This window comes from Palaemon carinicauda, chromosome 1 (assembly GCF_036898095.1).
Source record: "Palaemon carinicauda isolate YSFRI2023 chromosome 1, ASM3689809v2, whole genome shotgun sequence".
In the NCBI taxonomy this organism is placed as follows: domain Eukaryota; kingdom Metazoa; phylum Arthropoda; class Malacostraca; order Decapoda; family Palaemonidae; genus Palaemon; species Palaemon carinicauda.
In genome coordinates, this window is record NC_090725.1 from 210,335,784 (window position 1) to 210,357,569 (window position 21,786).

At 47.4% G+C, this 21,786-nt stretch overlaps 1 protein-coding gene across 2 annotated transcripts in view; it reads left to right on the forward strand.

The window, feature by feature from the left end:
• LOC137653751 (ribosome biogenesis protein BMS1 homolog) overlaps nucleotides 1–21,786 on the forward strand; it is a 254,922-nt gene that overhangs the window by 14,754 nt on the left and 218,382 nt on the right. For both annotated transcript variants that reach the window (XM_068387387.1, XM_068387378.1), the window contains one exon: nucleotides 13,702–13,904. In XM_068387387.1, coding sequence (XP_068243488.1) covers nucleotides 13,729–13,904 — 176 coding nt within the window. In that variant the 5' untranslated portion in view covers nucleotides 13,702–13,728. The remainder of the gene's footprint in view (nucleotides 1–13,701; nucleotides 13,905–21,786) is intronic.

The window sequence follows — 21,786 nt, forward strand, 5'->3', positions numbered from 1 at the left end:
CCAAGGCCGTAAACGCTAGGATAGGCACTCCCCCTGCTTCTCCACTAGTAGGGGAGTGCCTACAAAGTTGATCGGACAGGTGGAAGTAACTCGGGGCCGAACCCTGGACAATCTCCGTGATTTCTCTAGGGTATCGCATCCCGTTCATAACATCTCTCCCTCCCCTGATCAGGAATCCAGTGTCAGTAGACTCTTTTGCCATGGGATCAGCAAAGGGGCCGGGCCTTGGGGCAGAAGACCAGACCTTGTTGAAGAAGGGCGCTTTCCAGGAGGTCCTCGACGGGTCCCCAGGCTTCTTCAGTTGACTCTTTCTTCTAAGAAAGGCATCTGGAGGCTGGAGACCAGTCATCGACCTCTCAGCCCTGAACAAGCTTGTCAAGCAAACTCCGTTCAGCATGGAGACGGCAGACATGGTCAGACTAGCGGTAAGACCACAGGACTTCATGTGTACACTGGACCTAAAGAACGCGTACTTCCAGATCACAGTCCATCCGTCTTCAAGGAATTACTTAAGATTCAGCCTAGACAACAGGAAATACCAATTCAAGGTGCTGTGCTTCAGTCTTTCCACAGCACCCCAAGTTTTCACCAGAGTGTTTGCCCTAGTGTCATCTTAGGCACACAGGATTGGCATCCGTCTCCTCCGTTATCTGGACGACTGGCTAATCCTAGCAGACTCGGTGTCAACCATTCTTAAACACTGAGACAAACTTCTGAGACTTTGCCAAGATCGGGAGATCATGGTAAATCTCGAGAAGACATCCCTGCTTCCTACACAGAGACTGGTATACCTAGACATGATATTAGACACCAATCTCCACAAAGCCTTCCCATCAGACGACAGAATAGCAAGGCTGAGGAAGGTTGCAAGACCCTTCCTCAGACGAGAAGAACTTCCAGCCCAGACGTAGTTACGTCTCCTCAGTCACCTTCATCTCTGGCCCGTCTACTTCCCAATGGTCGCCTCAGGATGAGATCCCTCCAGTGGCGACTCAAGTCCCAGTGGAATCAGACTTGCGCTTCCCCAGACATCCAGATCCCCATGGGATCAGCGGAACTGACGGACCTCGAGTGGTGGGTGGTAGACGAGAATCTACGAAAGGGAGTGGATCTTCTCGTCCTCCCCCGGTTTGATGCTGTTTTCAGACGCTTCAAAAAAAGGGTGGGGGCTCACGTGCTGTACCACACGACCTCAGGCCTCTGGTCAGAGTCAGAAGAGTACCTCCACATAAATCTCCTAGAGATGAAGGCCGTCTTTCTGGCCCTTCAACTATTCCAACAGTTTCGGGCGGGCCACTCAGTGATGGTAATGAGCGACAACACCACAGTAGTGGCTTACATCAACTAGCAAGGAGGTACTTTTTCACAGCACCTATCCCAACTAGCAGTAGAGATACTGAGATGGGCCGAGATCCACTCGATACCACTAATGATAGTGAGTACCGAGTGGTCTTTGGATCATCCAGTAGCCAACAAAGTCCTGACTTGCGGGGTTCTCCGACAGTGGACCTCTTTGCAATGGGACTGAACTTCAGGCTCCTGTTGTATTGTTCCCTAGTCCAGACCCCAAGTCTCTCTGGCAAGATGCATTCCAACAATGGTGGGACAACATCGATGTTTACGCCTTTCCCCCGTTCTGTCTGATGAGGAGGGTACTCAACAAGACTAGAACATCGGTCAACCTTTCAATGACCCTTAAAGCTCCGCTATGGCATCACGCAGAATGGTTTCTGGACCTTTGGCAATTCTAACGGAGCCACCAAGATAACTCCCTTCACGACACAATCTACTTCACTCCTAGAAACTAACCAGCATCTCCTCTCTCAGAGAGGATTTTCGCAACAAGTTGCGATCAGGATGTCTGGACACATGCGAAAGTCATCAGCAGCAGTCTACCAGGCAAAGTGGAATATCTTCTGTGGTTGGTGTCGTGGAAGGGGTATCTCTCCTCTCGATGCCACTATTCCAGCAATAGCGGAGTTCCTCGTATATTTGCTGGAAGAAATGCGCCTGTCAGTCTCGGCGGTAAAAGGCTATCGCTCAGCCTTAAGCCTCGCCTTTAGACTTAAAAGAATGGACATTTCTTCATTGCTAGAACTTTCCTTACTCATACGGAGTTATGAACTTACCAGTCCTCAGTCTGAAGTGAGACCTCCTCCATGGAACGTGGTTTGAGTTCCCAGGTCTCTTAAGAGACCTCCCTATGAACCATTACGCCAGGCAACAGATCGCCACCGAACTTGGAAGATGGTGTTCCTGCTAGCTTTGGCTTCGGCCAAACGAGTCGGTGAACTTCATGGTCTCATATACGACATTGCCCATTCAAGAGGATGGGCAGAGGTAACGTTCAGCTTCGTCCCTGAGTTTATTGCTAAGACTCAGAACCCGGGAGTAGCGGATCCACGATTTGACTCCTTCTGGATTTCGAGTCTTCGTTCTGTAACAGATGACCCTGATCATCTCTTACTCTGCCCAGTGAGGAGTTTGAGGCTGTACCTTAAGAGAACAGCCGCAGCCCGTCCTCGTGTGCCTGCACTCTTCGTCAGCACAGGAAGGACCAAGAGGAGGGTCACCAAGAACACAACATCAGCATGGATTCGCAAGGTCATAGACCATGCTCTGAAACCAGACCCTCCTCCTTTACGTCGCCCCAGAGCTCATGCTACGCCCCTGGCATTCAAGAGAAACTTCTCAGTGACTCAGGCTCTTCAGGCTGGGGTGTGGAAACGTCAAACTATGCTCACATCCCACTACTTGCAAGACGTGACCCACAGGAGACTCAATACGTTCTCTATCAGTCCTGTGGTGGCTGCACAACAGCTGGTTTAAGACCTCAAGTTCCTAATTGGACAAGTAGCAGAAGGTTGAGGGCATTGTTACCCGGTTTTAGTCTGCGTGAAGAAAAGGTTTGACTGGCTCTTATTCTTTTCTTCATCCTCCCCTCTCTGGGGGAAAGCAGCATCCTGGGTTCTCTGTACAAGCTGACCTCAAACCACTACAGGTAAACCATGCTCCCTTGTGTACCTAGTATTAAAACTAATACTGTTGCATCCCCATACCCTGTCGAGGTGGTATTGGGAAAGTCTTGGTTACAACAGTTTTTACTTCCAGACTAAGGAATAACTTTACCTGGATGGTCACACTTCTATATATCTCAATACACTGCATGTGTAAGCCGCGCACCTTGCATAGCAAGGTTTTAGCGAGGTGCAGGGACTCCTTATTTTTGAGTATGTACTGACATACTCAGATAAGGAGCCCCCGGTAAAGCTAAAAGCCAAATTGGCCAGGGACGTCCACCCTTTCTAATTGGTGAGTCACCCCTAATAAATAGTGTGGTTTGTATTCCAGTTACGGAACAAATGACGAATTCGTAGATAATTTGTATTTTTCGTAACTATACAAACCTTAGCTATTTATACAAACTTGCTCGCCAGCCCTATCCCCCTTGAAGTCCTACCACCAAGCAAAGTGAGCTAAATCACACATGTGTGAGAGGGAGCGGTAGCAAGCTACCCTCCCCTACCACCTGTTAACTAGTGGTGTGGGTATTTAACCCTTGCTAAACTTTAATGGCTCGTCATTTCAGCTACGCCAGAAGCAATACCCTTGATAAATAGCTAAGGTTTGTATAGTTAGGAAGAATACAAATTATCTTTGAATTTGTCAAATTTTTCATTAAAATCTGTAACTTCGTTGATAGAGGTTTCCACCAACAGTACTCTACATGTGTATTTATAAAGATCTATTCAATTATGCGAGTTTCTACGTACTAACTAATGTTGCATCATTCTATAAGTGAACCAAGAAATAAAGGTAAAAGAAATTGGAAGGAAGTAAGGTAATGAAGATATCTTGCATAAGGGAGCCGTATAGCATATGATGAGCACAGGTGAACGTGAAACGATTAATGGTTTAAAGGGCACAGAGGCAAGAAATAGGGACAGTGCCCTAGAGACTCACCATATATACATGATCAGCACCGAAGCCCCTCTCCACCCAAGTTAGGACCAGGGAGGGCCAGGCGATGGCTGTTGATGACTCAACAGATAGACCTATAGGCTTCCCAATCCCCACATCCTTAGCTCACAAGGATGATGAGGTTGCAGACACTAAGGGAACGAACAAGTTTCAGTGGGAATCAAATCCCAGTTTGGCAATCACCAGGCAGAGCCTATGCCAATAGGTCACAACAACCCCTGGAAAAGTGGGGAAGGCTCAAGTGAATGGTCCCTGGGTGAAGGAAAAGTAAAGGGAATGTGGGGAGCTAGCGCGAAACATAGAAAACGTAGTTGAAGGAATACGAAACTTTAGCAGTTGGCAGGTTATGTGATCAGGTGAAGAGTTGCACAAGTGAGGTTGAGAGGGATGGGGGAAGGAAGGTAATGGGGACACATGGCCAAGGCTGATGCAGGGAGATTGGTGTGAAGGAGAGATTTGATTTGATTTACTCGATTAGTTCGTCTACACGAAATCTATGTTAAATATGTTTCAATACAGGTAGAGTATAGTGAGAAATATCAAATAAAAGAATAAGAATAAAAAGAATGAAAATCATAATACAGTAGAATGAAAGGGAATAGAGAATATAGTCATAAAAAGAATAATAAAAATGTGTGAACAAGAGTGTTTAAGAGCATATACAGTACTGTACTGTACAGAAAATTAGTGATAAAAAGGGAACAAGAAAAGTACCGGTAATAAAGACATGAAAAGCGCGGTGACTGGAGGTAAGAGGGTCACAGGAGAGCCTATACGCAGTGTCTGACTGCAACGAGAGTTGCAAATGGACTGAAAAAAGCTAATGAGTAGTGAGGAGGGGGACATTTGTTTTGCTTCTGTCAGACTGCATTCCAAAAATAATTGTGTACAGTATTTTCAATAGCTTTAACTTCAGGTATAGAACCAGCGATATGTTTTTGTGACATAATTTCAGGAATTATAAGTAAAAGTGTGAAGAAAGAAATTAAATGTCAAAATCTACTGAAATTTTTTTTGAAGATCAAAAGTCATTCTTGCGCAGTCGGAACTCTTGTGAGTGGGCATGGTTTATTTTGCTTGGATAAATTGCAATAACTAAAGGAACAAATGAAATTTTTAAAATTAATGTGTATTTTTCCTAAATTTTTTTTAATTAATGTGTATTTTTCCTAACTATACAAACCTGAGTTCTTTACTCAAACCTTCCTGCCATCACCACTCCCGATAAGTCTCGGCTGCAATTCAGTTGAAGTTAGAGCGAGCCAAAGAGGTGGCTGTAGCCTCCCTGCAGCCGGCAGGGTAACTACCCTGCCAGTTGTTTACACTTCATTAAAAGTTTAATTGCCATATTTCCAGCCTTTGCTGTAATTTGACAACTATTGTAAAGAACTCAGGTTTGTATAGTTAAGAAAAATACAAATTATTTTTTAGATTGGCCATTTGTTCCGTAACCGAAATAACAAACCACGCTATTTACATTGAGTTTACTTTCGGTGTAGCTGAAATTGATGAGCCAATAGATTTTTAACGAGGTTTAACTACCCCCGCGCTAGTTAGCAGGGGGTTAGGGGAAGGGATAGCTTGCTACCCCTCCCCCCACACACCGGTGAGTTGTCTCACTTCACTTTTGGCTCGGACGATGTGCAGACGTGTCTGTCTATCGTCCTTGTTGTTGACAGCCTTAATCTTTTTCTTTGCTTTTCCTCAGCTGTGTGCTTGGAAGTTGGCCTCGCCCTTTTGTTATCATCATGCGCAAGTGCCCTGGAATCGCCGGCCGCCCCTGCGGTACTTTCATGTCGGCGGTGGATACCGATCCTCACACCCTTTGCCCGCAGTGTCGAGGCCAACGGTGTGACAGGGAAGTAACATGCAGTGAATGTAGGGATTGGTCTGCCTCCCAGTGGGAGAGGTTTGCCCGCCGGCGTAAGAAGAAGTCCAAGAGAGACCTTTCTCCTTCAAGGGTTGCCTTGAAGGAGGAAGGCTCCAGGGACTCTTCTTCCACCGCCCAAACCTCCTCTGAAGCTCCCACTCGGCCAGCCTCTCATGAGAGGCCGCCGAGTGGTAGCGTAGATCCTTGTTCTGTTTCCCGATCTCAGGGTGCGGGAGAGGGCGTCGCCTCCCATAGCGTGGCGGCTCTCCCTCCTCCTCCGGGGGAGGATTTTGATAACGTTGATAACTCTGTGTCTAACGAAGATCTTTTTCAGCTTTGGGCTTCCTTGGGGCTTAAGGGCCTGCCCTCCAAGGAAGCCCTGTTTGACCTTATCCAGTTGGGGGCTGCTGTCAAACAGTCGCCGGTGATAGCAGAGGTAGGCCCTCTGTGTATTGTTGACGTCGTGGTGGCAGAGGCTTCCGACGGGTCTGGTCAAACCTCTACTGCTCCTGATGTTGCGGACGTTGCTGAAGGCTCTCCTCCCCCTTCCGAACATCATCTGAAGGGGAAGATGGGTCCTACGGTCTCTCCTGCAGCTACGTCTTCCCCTCGGGGGAGCGCTCTGACTGAGACTCCTCTTCGGAGGACCGACTACCCTGATGACCTCCCTCGTGGCTGGCTTCGCCGTAAGGCTCGTCGTCCTCTTCGTCGCAGGGGCCTCCCGTCTCCCTATAAGGGAGTCAAGAGGCGCCTCTTCGAGTCGTCACCTCCTCCGTCCTCTGATGAGGATCCTCCTCGCCAGGAGCAGACTGTAGAAGCCACGTCCTTAGACCTCTCCGGTGATCGTTCGCGATCTCCTACGCCTGCCAGACCATCCACCTCCTGCGCAGACGGCCAGCAGACTTCTGAACTTGTCAGCCTACGGGCATCGGTCCCTTCGGGGCAAAGGGATGTCTCCCACGGTGTGGGGGCTTCCCTTGCGTGCCCTCCTGCGCGTTCACGCGCAGTAGCGCGTAAGCGCTCTCCTGACTCACCTCGCCAGCGCTCTCCTGTTCGTCAGCGCTCTCCTGCTCGCCAGCGCTCTCCTGATTGTCAACGCCCTTCTGCTCGCCAGCGCTCTCCTGTGGACAACCTGCAACCTCCGGTTCCTGTTGCGCGCCCAGCGCGCCAACGGTCTCCTGAGCGCCCAAGATCTCCTGCTCGTCAGCGCGCACCTGCGCATCCAGTTCCTGACGCGCCCTGCGCGTCAACGCTCGCCCACGCGCCCTAGATCTCTGGATCTGGACGCGGGCAAGGATTTAACTCCTCCTCGCCCAATTGTTCCTGCTCGTCATCCTTCACCTGCGCAGCAGCACGCACAGTCTCCTGCGCGCACGTCCAGAGTTCCTGCGCGCCCACGCGCCTTCTCTTCCTGAGCCCATTCGCCTTTGCGCGTCGCGCCACCTGATCCTGCGCAGCAGACTACGCGTCGTCACCCTACGCGCCAGCGATCTCCAGCGCTCAGCGATCTCCAGCGCGTCAGCGATCTCCAGCGCGTCAGCGCTCTCCAGAGCTTCGGTGATCTCCTGAGCGCCCGCGCGATCTATCGCCTGCAAGCAAGCGCTCTCCTACGCGTCAGCGCCACCTGGATCTGGATAGACATAGGTCTCCTGCGGCCAGCTCGCCCACGTGCGGTCGTTCGCCTATGCGTTCTACGGGCCATCGCTCTCCAACGCGCCAGCGTTCACCGACGCGCTATCGCTCGCCGATTCGCCATCGCTCGCCCACGCACCACAGGTCTCCAGGACACCATCGTTCTCCTGCGCCTTGCCTTTCTCCTGGCTTTCAGCGATCTCCTGTGCGCCCGCGCGTTCCCTCGCCCACTCGCCACTGTGTTCCCTCGCCCACTCGCCACTGTGTTCCCTCGCCCACTCGCCACCGTGTTCCCTCGCCAACGCGCCCACTCGCCAGCTTGCCAGCTCGCCAGCTGCCAGCTCGCCCACGCGCGCTCGTTTACCTCCGCGCGACTGCGCGCCCGCGCTCCAGCATCCCCCCACGCGTGATCCATTGGATCCTCCCCCGCGCGAGCGCCAGCGTGACCCCCAACGCGAACCCCGTTCTCGTCGGGTTCCGCAGCAGTGACGCGTGTTTCCAGGTCGCAGTTAGGATCATCTCCGCGCAAGCGCAGGTCTCTCTCGCAGGACAAGGAAGAATCGTCGGAGAGGTCAAGGCAACATTCTTCCCCTTCTTTTTTACAGGTAGGCCCAGTTGCGTCCACTCCGAAGGGTCAGGAGATCTCCTTCCCTCCAGCGGGAATTACGGACACTGCGTCTGTATCTCGTCAGTCCTGGTTTGGTCCTCTGATGAGAGCGGTAGTGCAAGCTATGAAGCCTGCACTCGCCGATCTGGGACTCAAGCCAAGGATGGACTCGCCGCCGCTGAAGAGAAGGAGAGGAGTGGACTTCTTGGTGACTTCTCCCAGGGAGAAGTTGGTTCCTAAGAGGTCCGCCAGGAAGGCTCCATCCCCTTCGCAGTCGTTTTCTCCTTCTCCTGTGGACGAGGCTTTTCCGTCTTCAGGAGAATCCAGCGAGGCGGCGGTCTCTCCCTCGGCACCAAGGGGGGAGTCTCCTCCTCGTGGAGGGGAACCGACTCGCGTGGAAGGTACCTTCCAGACCTCTTTGCTGGAGTCTTGTATCCCGCCCAGGAGGGAACCCAAGGACTCCAAGACGATTCCGAAGTCCTCTTCGCGAATTCGTCAGGAACCAGCCAGACCCTGGGAGAACGTCCACGTGTCTCCCCAGGAAGAGCTTCTGGGGACAGGAGACTTAGCTGCCAGTCTGCAGGGAGGAGAGCAGCATGAGTCTGAGCATGCCTTCTGGTAGGTCTTGAGCCTGATGAGGCAGCTCAACAGGTTCAAGGACCCGGAGATCGCCCCTCGTGAAGGCAAGGACACGGTCCTGGACCAGGTCTATGGAACTCAGAAGCCCCCTAAGGCCAGCGCAGCTCTGCCCTGGTCCCAGGGGGTGAAGAGTGCCAGAGACAGGATCGACGCTCAGCTCGCAGACCTCGCCTCCAGAACATTCCTCTGCCGGGAACAAACTCCTCCCACCTCCTCGTTTACAGCAGAGGAGGTACTTTGAGATCATGGGGGAGTCCAGCCTCGCTCTTCCCCTCCACCATTCCGTGGAAGAGCTTACTAGGGGAGTTCCACTTGAGAAGCTCTCCGCCCGGCAGGTGACATTCTCGGCGTCGGAGATCCTGAGCCAGGAGAAGGTTGCGAAGTGCGCCATGCAGGCCACTTCGTGGCTGGATATCTGGCTGGGTTCTCTGGGCATCCTATTGCACTCTGACGATCTGTCTAAGGAGAGCAATAGGAAGGCCCTGGAGACCTTCCTCCTCTCGGGCACTCGCTCCATCGAGTTTTTGGCACACCAGGTTACCAACCTGTGGGCCAACTCGGTGTTGAAACGTTGTGATGCGGTGACTGAGAAGATCCACCCGAAGGTCCCCGCCGTGAATGTTTGCAGGCTCAGACACTCCTCCATCCTTGGGGGAAGTTTGTTTGAGCCCAAGGATATGGAATGTACATCTGAGAGGTGGAGGAAGTCTAGCCAAGACTCGCTCCTCCAAAGGGCCCTCGCATCTCGGCCCTACAAGCCTCCAGCTCCGCAGCAACATCAGTAGCAGCCTCGCAGGACACCGAAGCAGGCGCCGGCAGCTAAGAAAGTGGTGTCTAAGCCCCAGCCCTTTCCTGTCAAGGACAAGAGGGGCGGTAAGTCCTCCTGGGGAGGCAAAACTCCTAGAGGGAGCGGCCGCGGCCGTAAACGCTAGGAGTGGCAGTCCCCCCGCGTGTCCACCTGTGGGGGGATGCCTACAGAGTTGCGTGCACAGGTGGCAGCAACATGGGGCCGATTCTTGAACGGTCTCCGTGATCGGCCAAGGCTATCGCGTTCCATTCACGACATCTCAACCTCCCCTGACAGCGAATCCAGTGTCGTTGAGCTCCTATGCCATGGGATCGGCAAAGGGGCTAGCCTTTCGGGCAGAAGTCGAGACCATGCTCAAGAAGAATGCTCTGCAGGAGTTCGTCGACGGCACCCCAGGCTTCTTCAGTCGACTCTTTCTTGTAAAGAAGCCGTCTGGAGGCTGGAGGCTCGTCATCGACCTCTCAGCTCTGAACAAGTTTGTCAAGCAAACTCCGTTCAGCATGGAGACAGCGGACACGGTCAGACTTGCAGTGAGACCACAAGACTTCATGTGTACTCTGGATCTGAAGGACGCGTACTTCCAGATCCCAATCCATCCGTTTTCCAGGAAGTACTTGAGATTCAGCCTAGACAGCAAGACCTACCAGTTCAAGGTGCTGTGCTTCAGTCTCTCCACAGAGAGTTCACCAGAGTGTTTACCCTGATTTCGTCATGGGCGCACAGGAACGGCATACGTCTCCTCCGATGTCTGGACGACTGGCTGATCCTGGCAGACTCGGAGTCGACCCTTCTTCGACACCGAGACAGGCTTCTGGGACTTTGCCAAGATCTGGGGATCGTGGTAAATCTCGAGAAGTCCTCTCTGCAGCCCTCCCAGCGACTGGTTTATCTAGGCATGTTATTAGACACCAATCTCCACAAAGCCTTTCCATCAGACGACAGGATAGCAAGGCTGAGGAGGGTTGCAGAACCCTTCCTCAGGCGGGAAGAGCTTCCAGCCCAATCGTGGTTGTCTTTTAGGTCACCTAGCCTCCCTGGCCCGTCTGGTCCCGAACGGCCGTCTCAGGATGAGATCCCTGCAATGGCGGCTCAAGTCCCGGTGGAGTCAAGGTTCCGATTCCCGGACTTTCCGGTCCCGATAGGACCCTCGGAACAGGCGGACCTGCGGTGGTGGCTGATCGACTAGAACCTGCGGAAGGGAGTTGATCTTCTCGTCCTTCCCCCGGAATTGACGCTGTTTTCGGACGCGTCAAAAGAAGGGTGGGGGGCCCACATTCTGAACCAGAGGACCTCAGGCCTGCACTTCAACCTGCTAGAGATGAAGGCCGTATTTCTGGCTCTTCAACAGTTCCAACGGACCCTAGCGTGCCACTCCGTGGTGGTATTGAGCGACAACACCACGGTAGTGGCTTATATCAACAAGCAGGGAGGTACTTTTTCACATCAGCTATCCCATCTTGCAGTAGAGATTCTGAGGTGGACCGAAGTTCACTCGATAACACTATCAGCTCGCTTCATTCCTGGTAAGAGGAATGTGCTCGCCGACAGTCTGAGCAGGGCTTTGCAGATAGTGATTACCGAGTGGTCTTTAGATCCTCTAGTAGCCAACAAAGTCCTGACTTTGTGGGGTTCCCCGACGGTGGATCTGTTCGCGACAGCCTTGAATTTCAAGCTGCCCCTGTACTGCTCCCCAGTCCCGGACCCCAAGGCTCTCTGGCAGGATGCTTTCCAACAACGGTGGGACAACATCGACGTGCACGCCTTCCCACCGTTCTGTCTGATGAGAAGGGTGCTCAACAGGACCAGACTATCGGTCAACTTGTCTATGACCCTGATAGCTCCGCTATGGCATCACACAGAATGGTTCCCGGACCTTCTGCAGCTCTTGACGGAGCTTCCGAGAGAGCTTCCCCCACGACACGAGCTACTCAGACAACCACATTGCAACATCTTCCACAAAGCCGCAGCCTCGCTTCGGCTTCACACCTGGAGACTATCCAGCGTCTTCTCACGGAGAGAGGCTTTTCGCAACAGGTTGCGGAGAGAATGTCTCGTCACCTGCGAAAGTCCTCTGCGGGAGTCTACCAGGCGTAGTGGAGAGTCTTCTGTGGTTGGTGTCGTAGGAGGGGTATCTCTCCACTCGATGCCACTATTCCAGCAATAGCGGAGTTTCTCGTTTATTTGCGGGAGGGAATGCGCCTTTCGGTCTAGGCGGTGAAAGACTATCGCTCAGCCTTAAGCCTGGCTTTTAGGCTGAAAAGAGTGGACATTTCTTCCTCGCAAGAACTCTCTCTACTCATACGTAGCTATGAGCTTACCTGCCCTCAGTTGGAAGTGAAACCTCCTCCATGGAACGTGGTTCGGGTTCTCAGGGCTCTTAAGAGACCTCCCTTCGAACCATTACGCCAGGCCTTTGATCGCCACCTGACTTGGAAGACGGCTTTCCTACTCTGCCAAATGAGTTAGTGAACTTCATGGTCTCTCGTACGACATCGCCCATTCAAGGGGATGGGGGGAGGTAACGTTCAGGATCGTCCCTGAGTTTGTTGCCAAGACTCAGAACCCTGGAGTGCCGGACCCACGGTTCGACTCCTTCAGGGTCACGAGTCTCCGTTCTGTAACAAGTGACCCAGACCATCTGCTATTATCCCAGTGAGGAGTCTGAGGCGTTACTTGAAGAGGACAGCTGCAGTTCGCCCCCGCGTGCAAGCGTTGTTTGTTAGCACGGGCAGGACGAAGAGGAGGGTCACCAAGAACACCATCTCGGCTTGGATTCGAAGGGTCATCCACCACGCCTTGAATCCTGACCCTCCTCCGTCACGTCGCCCTAGGGCACACGACGTTAGGGGCATCGCCACGTCCCTGGCTTTCAAGAGAAACTTCTCTCTGACGCAGGCGCTTCAAGCTGGGGTCTGGAAGCATCAAACAACCTTCACAGCCCACTACCTGCAGGACGTGACCCACAGGAGCCTCGATACGTTTTCTATCGGCCCTGTGGTGGCTGCACAACAGCTGGTCTAACCTCAGGCTCCTTAATGGACAAGTAGCAGAAGGTTGAGGGCGTTGTTACCCGGTTTTAGTCTGCGTGAATGAAAGAGTATGTCTGGCCCTTACCTCTTTCTTTATTCTCCCCTCTCTTGGGAAAGCAGCATCCTGGTCTCCGCATAGCTGACCTCAACCTCTGCAGGTAAACCATGCTCCCTTGTGTTCCTAGTATTAAATTTAATACTGTCGCGTCCCCCATACCCTGACGAGGTGGTATTGGGAACATCCTAGCATAGATTCCTATCTAAAAGACTCAAGGTCAACTTCCTGGGACGAGTCACTCTCTATTCCTCCACACACAACTTATGTAGGCCACACGTTCCTTGCGGAGCAAGGAACTTGTGAGGCGCAGGGACTCCTTTTCTCGAGTGCTGCTCACTCGGAATCTGAGTCCCCGGGTAAAGCCAAAGCCAGTAAGGCTGGGGACTTTCCACCCTTCCTAAGGGGTAAATCACCCAATGTAAATAGCGTGGTTTGTATTTTGGTTACGGAACAAATGACAAATTCGGAGATAATTTGTATTTTTCCTAACCATACAAACCTTAGCTATTTACACATATTTGCCCTCCAGCCCTGTCCCCCAAGACAAGTCCTACCTCTAAGTGAAGTGAGACAACTCACCGGTGTGTAGGGGGGGAGGGGTAGCAAGCTATCCCTTCCCCTACCCCCCTGCTAACTAGCGCGGGGGTAGTTAATCCTCATTAAAAATCTATTGGCTCGTCAATTTCAGCTACGCCGAAAGTAAACCCAATGTAAATAGCTAAGGTTTGTATGGTTAGGAAAAATACAAATTATCTCTGAATTTGTCATTTTTCCTAACTACAAACCTGACTTAAAAGTTACACTGCCAGCCTCAACCACCACAAGTCTAAGGTCAAAGTGAAGGTTGCACTGAATGTTGGGTGAGTGGGGCCTACTCTCCACCCTCTAGTAAGTACAATCATCTCGTTAAAAGTTTAAACTACTTTTTCCAACTTTGCTGATATCATATTCCTATTAAAGGACTCAGGGTTGTATACTGGTAGTTAGAAAGAACAAAAATTAATTTAAAGATTTGTGTAGTATACAATTATTTGAAATATGTATGATATAATGCAATGTGTTGTTCTAATTTTTCAGAAAATCCTTAATGATTAATCGGTAATTATGGGAGATGAAATAGATTTTGACAAAAAGAAGGCGCACGCTCATCGTCATGCTGGCCGTAAAGCAGAAAAGAAGAAAGCAAAGAATAAGCATGAACAAGACTTGACAGCCCAGCAGCGTAATCCAAAGGCTTTTGCCTTTAAATCTGCTGCAAAAGCACAAAAACAATTTCTTAGGTAAGAAGATACAGTATTCATATGTGTAATACTAGGTATGTATTTAGCTGATATAATTTTCATACAGTTTTTAATTATTGGTTGTTCCTACTCGTATGCAAACTTTTTGTACTTTAAAATAGCGAATGTCTTCAACGGAACTAGAACAGCCATTGAAATTTGTTCAAGGTAGTTAATAACAGATAGTGAGCAGAGGCGAGTAGCCTTGCCGGCTCTTCTGCTCTTCTGTCAAAGACTTCACTAATGTCTTCGGCTATAATTAGTGCAGTAAAAAGCTAATTCTTTTTCTTTTACTTATAATTTCGAATGTTTGTATGCTTGCTTCTTTTGTCATTATGGAGAGGAAGCAGGAAGTATGTAAATGCCAAGGATATGGTGGACAATGCAACTGCTGTGCAGTTTGTAGTTGGCATGAGTGTGTGCAATCATTCCCATGAGCAGTGTAAATCATGGCCTCCAGTCCATTTGTTTTGAAAAGGAAAAGGAAGCCATAGGACCCTTCGCCATCATCCTTGGCACGCCCAAGCTGATGCCAAAGAAGCTCTACAGCTATTTTCTCTCCCCATTGATATCTCAGGCAACTGAAGATTCTGCATACTGTACTATATACTGTACTCCACTAGCTCAGTCCCTTGGGAGTACTTTACATGTCAGGTACCAGAACTTAGATTTACATTGGTTAAATTTTCAGGGTTTGGTAGCGTGTAGAGTTACCCCAGAGAATTTCACGCTTTTGTACGTACTCTGAGCTCTCCTGTAGCCATACAGGATGCTGCTGACTCTTTGCAAAAGAATTTATGGCCTCTAACTGTATTGAAGGAGCTGGTAGCTAAAGCTCCTTTGCCCCCAACGCCAGTGAGAGAGGCCCAAAAGTGTCTCTCCATTACTCTGTGCCGGTAACTGAAGTACCAATAAAGCTGCATCTATGAGGTTTGAAAATAAGAAGCCTAATTGAGAGTGAGGCCCAAAAGTGTATTTCCATTGTTCTTCCCTATGCCAGTAACTAAAGTACCAATAAAGCCACATATATGAGGCGTGAAAATAAGAAGCTTTGAGTTCCAGCAAGGCACGAGAATTGTGTCCCCTGTGCCTGTCACCCAAGGGCCAGTAGTGATTCCTGTGCCAATTACCCCAGTACACATGACATCCTCTCCAAGGCCTACTGGTCTCTCAGTGACAGTGATCCCTAATGTTGAGGTTCCTGTCAGAGGAACCCTGGTAGTTCCTCCCCTTGTGGGGAGCGTAGTCAGTGGTCGCTCAGACTTCTACTTCTGTCCACACACAGTATGTGAGGAAGTTTGGTGGGGGGAAGAAGAGAGTATGTTCATTCTCCTTCTCTTCCAGCTGTTACTCTCCTGATTCTAGTTTCTATTTTCTTGAAAAGTCCCGGAAGGCCAATTGCTAAGAGCCCTTGAGGACTGCTTGGGGTTTTCACTCCTTTTATGGCAGAGTTTGATACCTTTCTAGCTTGTGCAAGTAGAGGGCCTTAGCTTCTGTTGTTACCTTCTTGGCGATTGGGATGACTACTTCGGTAGCCAAGCTGATTGGAGTTGCATCTCTTCATGGAGTTCTGAGCACTTTCTGTCAGCTAAGTATTGGAGGCAGTTAATATTGCTCCACCTTTCCTACCTGGACAGTGGAGCACTTCTCCCTTCTCATTTGTTACACCAAATTAACCCATAAGATGTTACATTCTTGGAAATGAAGGTTTACTCCCTGAGGTTACAAAAAATAGAAAATTATTTTACTGTAGTGCAATAACATCTCTTCCCTCTACTTTGGTTCCCTCTACACTGAAACAGTCTCCTGTGTGCACAGCCTCACAAGACGACGAACAAGGCCTCTAGGTAATCCAACGCTAAGAAGTCTTTAATCCCCAAACAGCCTTTTCATGGTTAGGGGGCTCAGCGAAGAGAAGGTAAGGCTGGAAACTGTTGTCGTTCCTGCAATTGGTGTTATTCCTCCCACCCTACCACTGGTAGGGAATACCTGAGACACAAGTGACAGAGATGGGAGATTCACGGGCCCGATCCTTGTTTGGTCAAGCACCTCTAAGCAGGGTGCTTTTTTCCCGTTCACCAGCTCTCACCCTCCTTTGAGACATCATCCAGTGATGTCATATTCCTTCATGAAGGGATCAGCGAAAGGATCTATCCCTTCGGGCAGGAGTCCTGACCATGCTGGAGAAGGCTGCTTGGGTCCCCAGGCTTCTTCAGTCGACTATTGTAGAGGTGTCTGGAGGCTGGAGACTAATAATTTACCTCTCAATCTGATGTCAGACCAGGGGACTTCATGATCACACTGAATCTAAAGGACACATACAGTACTTCCACATTCCAATCCATCCAGCATCAAGGAAGTATCTAAGATTTGTTGTACACGGAAAAATATTCCAGTTTCTTGTGCTGTGCTTTGGTCTGTCTAAAGCCTATCAAGTATTCACAAGGGTGTTCACTTTGGCCTCGCCCTGGGCTCATACTAACGGCATTCATCTACTTTGGTATCTAGATGACTGGTTGGTGCTGGCAGACTTGGTGGAGACCCTTCTACACCGAGACAGGTGTCTCGCATTTGGCCTCGACCTGGGTTTTATGGTGAATTTCAAGAAGTCCTCTCTGTAATCATCTCAAAACCTGATATACTGTTTCTGGGAATGCAGATAAACACCTTTACTCTTACTCCTCTGGTCTTGGGGCCACTTGTTGACCCACGAATGCTCTTGATAGATTTTCCAATCTCTTCGGTTCTGTGCCACAGTCATCCTATCTGTAGGGTTTGAACCCTCCTGCTGTATATCCTCTAAACACCTCCTCCAATTTTTTCTTGGATGTCCAAGAGGTCTATGTTTATTTACACGTGACAAGAAGACCCTTCTTGGCATTCTTTCCTCTTCCATTCTTGTAACATGCCCTGCCCATTGTTTTCTTCTTCCCTTAACAAATTGACTTATATGTGGTTGTTTTGTCCACTCTCTCAACTCCCAGTTATGCCTCTTTCTTGGTCGTATACTGGTCCCACCAGTGTTCTTAATACTTTATTCTCAAAAACTTCGTCTTTTTTCTTGCTCTTTTGTCAGTGACCATGCTTCACATCCATAGACCAAAATGGGCCTTATTATATTATACACCCTCAATTTTGTCTTTTCTGACATTGATTTTCTTTTGAGAAGTGTAACAAATTAGAGACACTTGTTTGCAGCTCCAATTCTTTCATTTATTTCCGCTTTCATATTTCCATCTCTAGCTATTTTCATCCCCAAATATTTAAATCCTTCTACCACTTCAATTTCCATTCCATCGATGGCGCCCCATCAGAGGAGAAACTTCTGGAGGTGTTAGCTGCGGCTGGCATCGAGAGTATAAGCTGAAGAGACGACTCGTCTCTCGCCTTATCCGTCAACCTGCTGCCAGTGACTTCCTCGAGATTGAGGGTGGCATTTCCTCTACACCCAAAGTTCTTGTTACTCCACCAGGTTGCTCATCCGCTTATATAACCGTTGGCATACATGAATTGCTAAGATATACCGCCTAGCACGGGAAGTTCATACATATGTTTATGTAGTATTTGATATGTAATATATGATGCTGATAAAAAATATAGGTATGCATCACAGTTAAAAGAAAGGATTTTTTCTCTCGGCACTCGGTAGGGTGATGAATGACGACACTACCGTAGTGGCTTACATCAACAAACAGGGTGGGTCGGTGTCCCAAGCTCTTTGCGACCAGGCAAAGAAGGCACTCACTTAGGCATTAGACAACGCAGTATATTTGGCCTTCTATATTTGCGGGAGAACCTATAACAGGTATTAGGTTGGCCAGGGCACCAGCCACCCGAGATACTACCGCTAGAGTGTTATGGGGTCCTTTGACTTGGCAGACAGTGCTTCATTGGATAAGGCTCTCTGGTTACGGTTCATTTTCCCTTTGCCTACACATACATTGAATAGTGTGGCTTATTCTTTACACATTCTTTTCTGTCCCCATACACCTGACAACACTAAGATTGCCAATCAAGCAATTCTTTTCACCTTAGGGGTTAACTACTGCACTGTAAATGTTCAGTGGTCACTTTCGTCTTGGTAAGGGTAGAAGAGACTTTTAGCTATGGTAAGCAGCTCTTCTAGGGGGACACTTCAAAATCAAACCATGTAGTGCCATAGCCTCTGTACCATGGTTTTCCACTGTCTTGGCTTAGAGTTCTCTTGCTTTGGGGTACACTTGGGCACAATTTTCTATCTTATTTCTCTTCCTCTATTTTTGTTCAAGTTTATATGGGAAATATTTTAATATTGTTACTGTTCTTAAGATATTTCATTTTCCCTGTTTCGTTTCCTCACTGGGCTATTTTTCCTGTTGGAGCCCCTAGGGCTTATAGAATCCTGCTTTTCCAACTAGGTTTGTAGCTTAGCAAGTAGTAATAATAATAACAGATTAGATTAAAAAAATTCACCTATTCACAGTCTCGCAATTAGTACTCCCGCTGGCCGATGTTTTCAAACCAACAGCGCAAAGCTAATCAGCCCAACTTTATAGCCAACACATGTAAACTATCCAGTGATGCAATAAACTCTTTGTACACTATAGTAATTCTAATACATTAATAAAAAGGATTTCACAATTTTGTTCAAGTGATATGCCATATATGAAGCTGATGAAAATATAAATATGCATTACAGTTGAAAGAAAAGATTCTCTCCCTCTCCTTATGTATTCTTGAATAGATTTTTTATTAGAATATTTGCTATTTCAATGAAGTAGAAATAAGGAAATTTGAATGTATATAGAAATATCAGTAACTTTACACTTTAGAAACAAATCTTTTTAAAATTACCATCATGTGATGATATAAAATTTATTCACTTATAATTATCTCAAGTTTTGATAAGTTATTTTGATGCACCAGATTATACAGGAAATTAATTTCTACCTTACCGTTTCCTTAAGCTCGTAAAATACTCATAGCTGTTACCTTTTTTTATTCATTGTGACCACCGATAAATAATTAACAAATTGCAGGGGAATGGAACTTCTGGTTGGACATATACTGTATCATGCTCTTATCTTATGTTGTGTTTAATGAGATATTTTTAAAGAAATGAGAGATATAGGAAAAACATAACAAAGGATACTATCGTTATACGGGCTGATCGGCGAGAGAGAGAGAGAGAGAGAGAGAGAGAGAGAGAGAGAGAGAGAGAGAGGAGAGAGATATATATCAGCTGTTGAAATCAATTTCCATGATTTTGTTTATATTTATTTCACCGACATAATTCACTAAGCCAGGAGTTGCTCATTACAATTAATTATATAGTAATGTTAATGGAATGGAATAATGCATAGCTAATACAGTTTTTTAGAGAGGCATCAGCTGATGACATCAAATGCAGAGTTTTTGTTAACGTTTCGTTCTTTGGCATGAAGCAAGGAATTGCTCACTACAATTAACTACATAGTGATAATAGTTTAATTCTTAAACTCAGGGTTATTAAATATAGTAATGTATGCTGTAGTTGATACAGTTTTATTCCTAAATGGATACAAATTTCCGAGTCATTTATATGGGTTACTCCTATTCTCGTTTCCTCTATGACCAGACAATCAAAGAAAAAGTTTAATTGCATCATTCTTGTTGTTGCTAAGCAACCACTGTGCTTGCGGTGTAAGATGCCTACACATGATGCTCTCCACAACACTCCTGGTCACCAAGTTAAGATGATGTACCACTCACTTCCTCTCTGCAACCAGACACCTGCACCCACCCTCGATACTCTTATACTGTAGTGCTCAGTGCTTGTACCTTTTGTGTCTTCAATATTCACTGTCACTTGCATATCTATCATTATTTGTGAGTTACAAGTGAGTTTTTTTATAAGTAGTAAGTACAATTTTAACCATAAAAGAAACCCTTTCTGGTACATCTCAGGAACATAAATGGTGGTCTACCCTTAAATCTGCACTCTTTGGTGTAGATGCAACATGTTCCTCCTTTACTTAAAACCAGATGGCTCAGTCACTCACTGTCCAAAGGAAAAGGCAACCCTGTTGGCTGATGTTTTTGACATTAACAGAGTAATGAAAATCTTGAACTTCCTCATTCCTGTTTTCCTGAGGCTAAACTAACTAGTTTAGCTTTTCGATCTCGTGAGATTAAAGCTCTGTTGATGGACCTTGATGCTTATGGAGGTGTAGACCCAAATGGCATTTTTCCTTTGTTTTTTTATAAAGACAGCAGATTTCTTAGCTCCAAAGTTATCTGTTATTTTGCGCAAGTTAGCAAGAAGAGGAGCTGTTAGCACTAGTTAGAGAATTGGTAATGTTACCTCCTCTATGTAAATGCGTATGTGGTAGCTCAAACCCCACTGATTACCGCCCAATTTCCATAACTCCCATATTATTTAAAGTTTTTGAATGTCTTCTGGGAAACCGTCTTAATAGGTTTGCTGATGGTAATCATCTATTCCCTAGTTTGCAATATGGTTTTTGTAAAGGCCTTGGAGCATGTGATGCCCTTCTTACAATCTCCAATGCTGTACAGAAATCCCTTGATTGTGGTCAGGAAGTTCCTATGATTGGCCTTGATTTTAGTGCTGCCTTTGACCGTGTTAATCATGACGCCCTTGTTTTCAAACTCAAACAGTTTGGAGTGGGTGGGTCGTTGCTTAGCATTATTATTGATTTTTTAAGTAATAGATCTCAAAGAGTTGTTGTTGATGGACACCATAGTTAGTATAGGAATGTGATATCCAGTGTTCCACAGGGTAGTGTTCTTGGCCCGTTACTTTTCATACTATATACACATGACGTGGTTTGGCCTACAAAACAAGCTTGTTGCATATGCAGATGATGCTACTCTCTTTGCATCAATTCCATCCCCTGAATGTAGATCTGAGGTTGGTGAATCCCTTAATAGAGATTTAGCTAGAATTTGTGCATGGCGCAAATTATGGGGTATGAAGTTGAATCCTAATAAAAGTCAAAGTATAATTGTAATTAGGTCAAGGACGGTGGCTCCTCAACAGCCGGATCTCAGTATTGATAAGGTTTCTTTAAATTTGTTTGACTTTTAAGATTTTAGGTGTGATTCTCGACAGCAAATTTACTTTTGAGAAACACGTTAGGTCTGTGTCTTCTTCAATTGCACAAAAAATTGGCTTATTGAGAAAGTCTTACAAGATTTTCAGTGATCAATCTATTCTGAAGAAGTGTTTTAATTCATTCATTCTACCTTGTTTTGAGTATTGTTCTCCTGTCTGGTGTTCAGTTGCTGATTCTCATCTTAATTTGTTGGACAGAAACTTACGGTCTATTAACCCTTTTACCCCAAAGGACGTACTGGTACGTTTCACAAAAGCCATCCCTTTACCCCCATGGACATACCGGTACGTCCTTGCAAAAAAATGCTATAAAAAATCTTTTTTTTCATATTTTTGATAATTTTTTGAGAAAATTCAGGCATTTTCCAAGAGAATGAGACCAACCTGACCTCTCTATGACAAATATTAACTTCTGTTAGAGCAATTTAAAAAAAAAATATACTGCAAAATGTGCTGGGAAAAAAATAACCCCCGGGGGGTTAAGGGTTGGAAATTTCCAAATAGCCTGGGGGGTAAAAGGGTTAAATTTCTTATTCCTGATCTTGATATTAATCTTTGGCACCATCGTTCAATTAGTTCATTATGCATATTGCATAAGATTTTTCATAACTCTGACCATCCTTTACATTCAGATCTCCCTGGACAATTCTATCCTGTTCGTAATGGTAGGCAGGCAGTTAATTCTAATAGCCAGGCCTTCTCCATCATGAGGCTCAATACTACACAGTATACTAGGAGTTTTATTCCAGCTGTTACCAAGTTGTGGAATGATCTTCCTAATCGGGT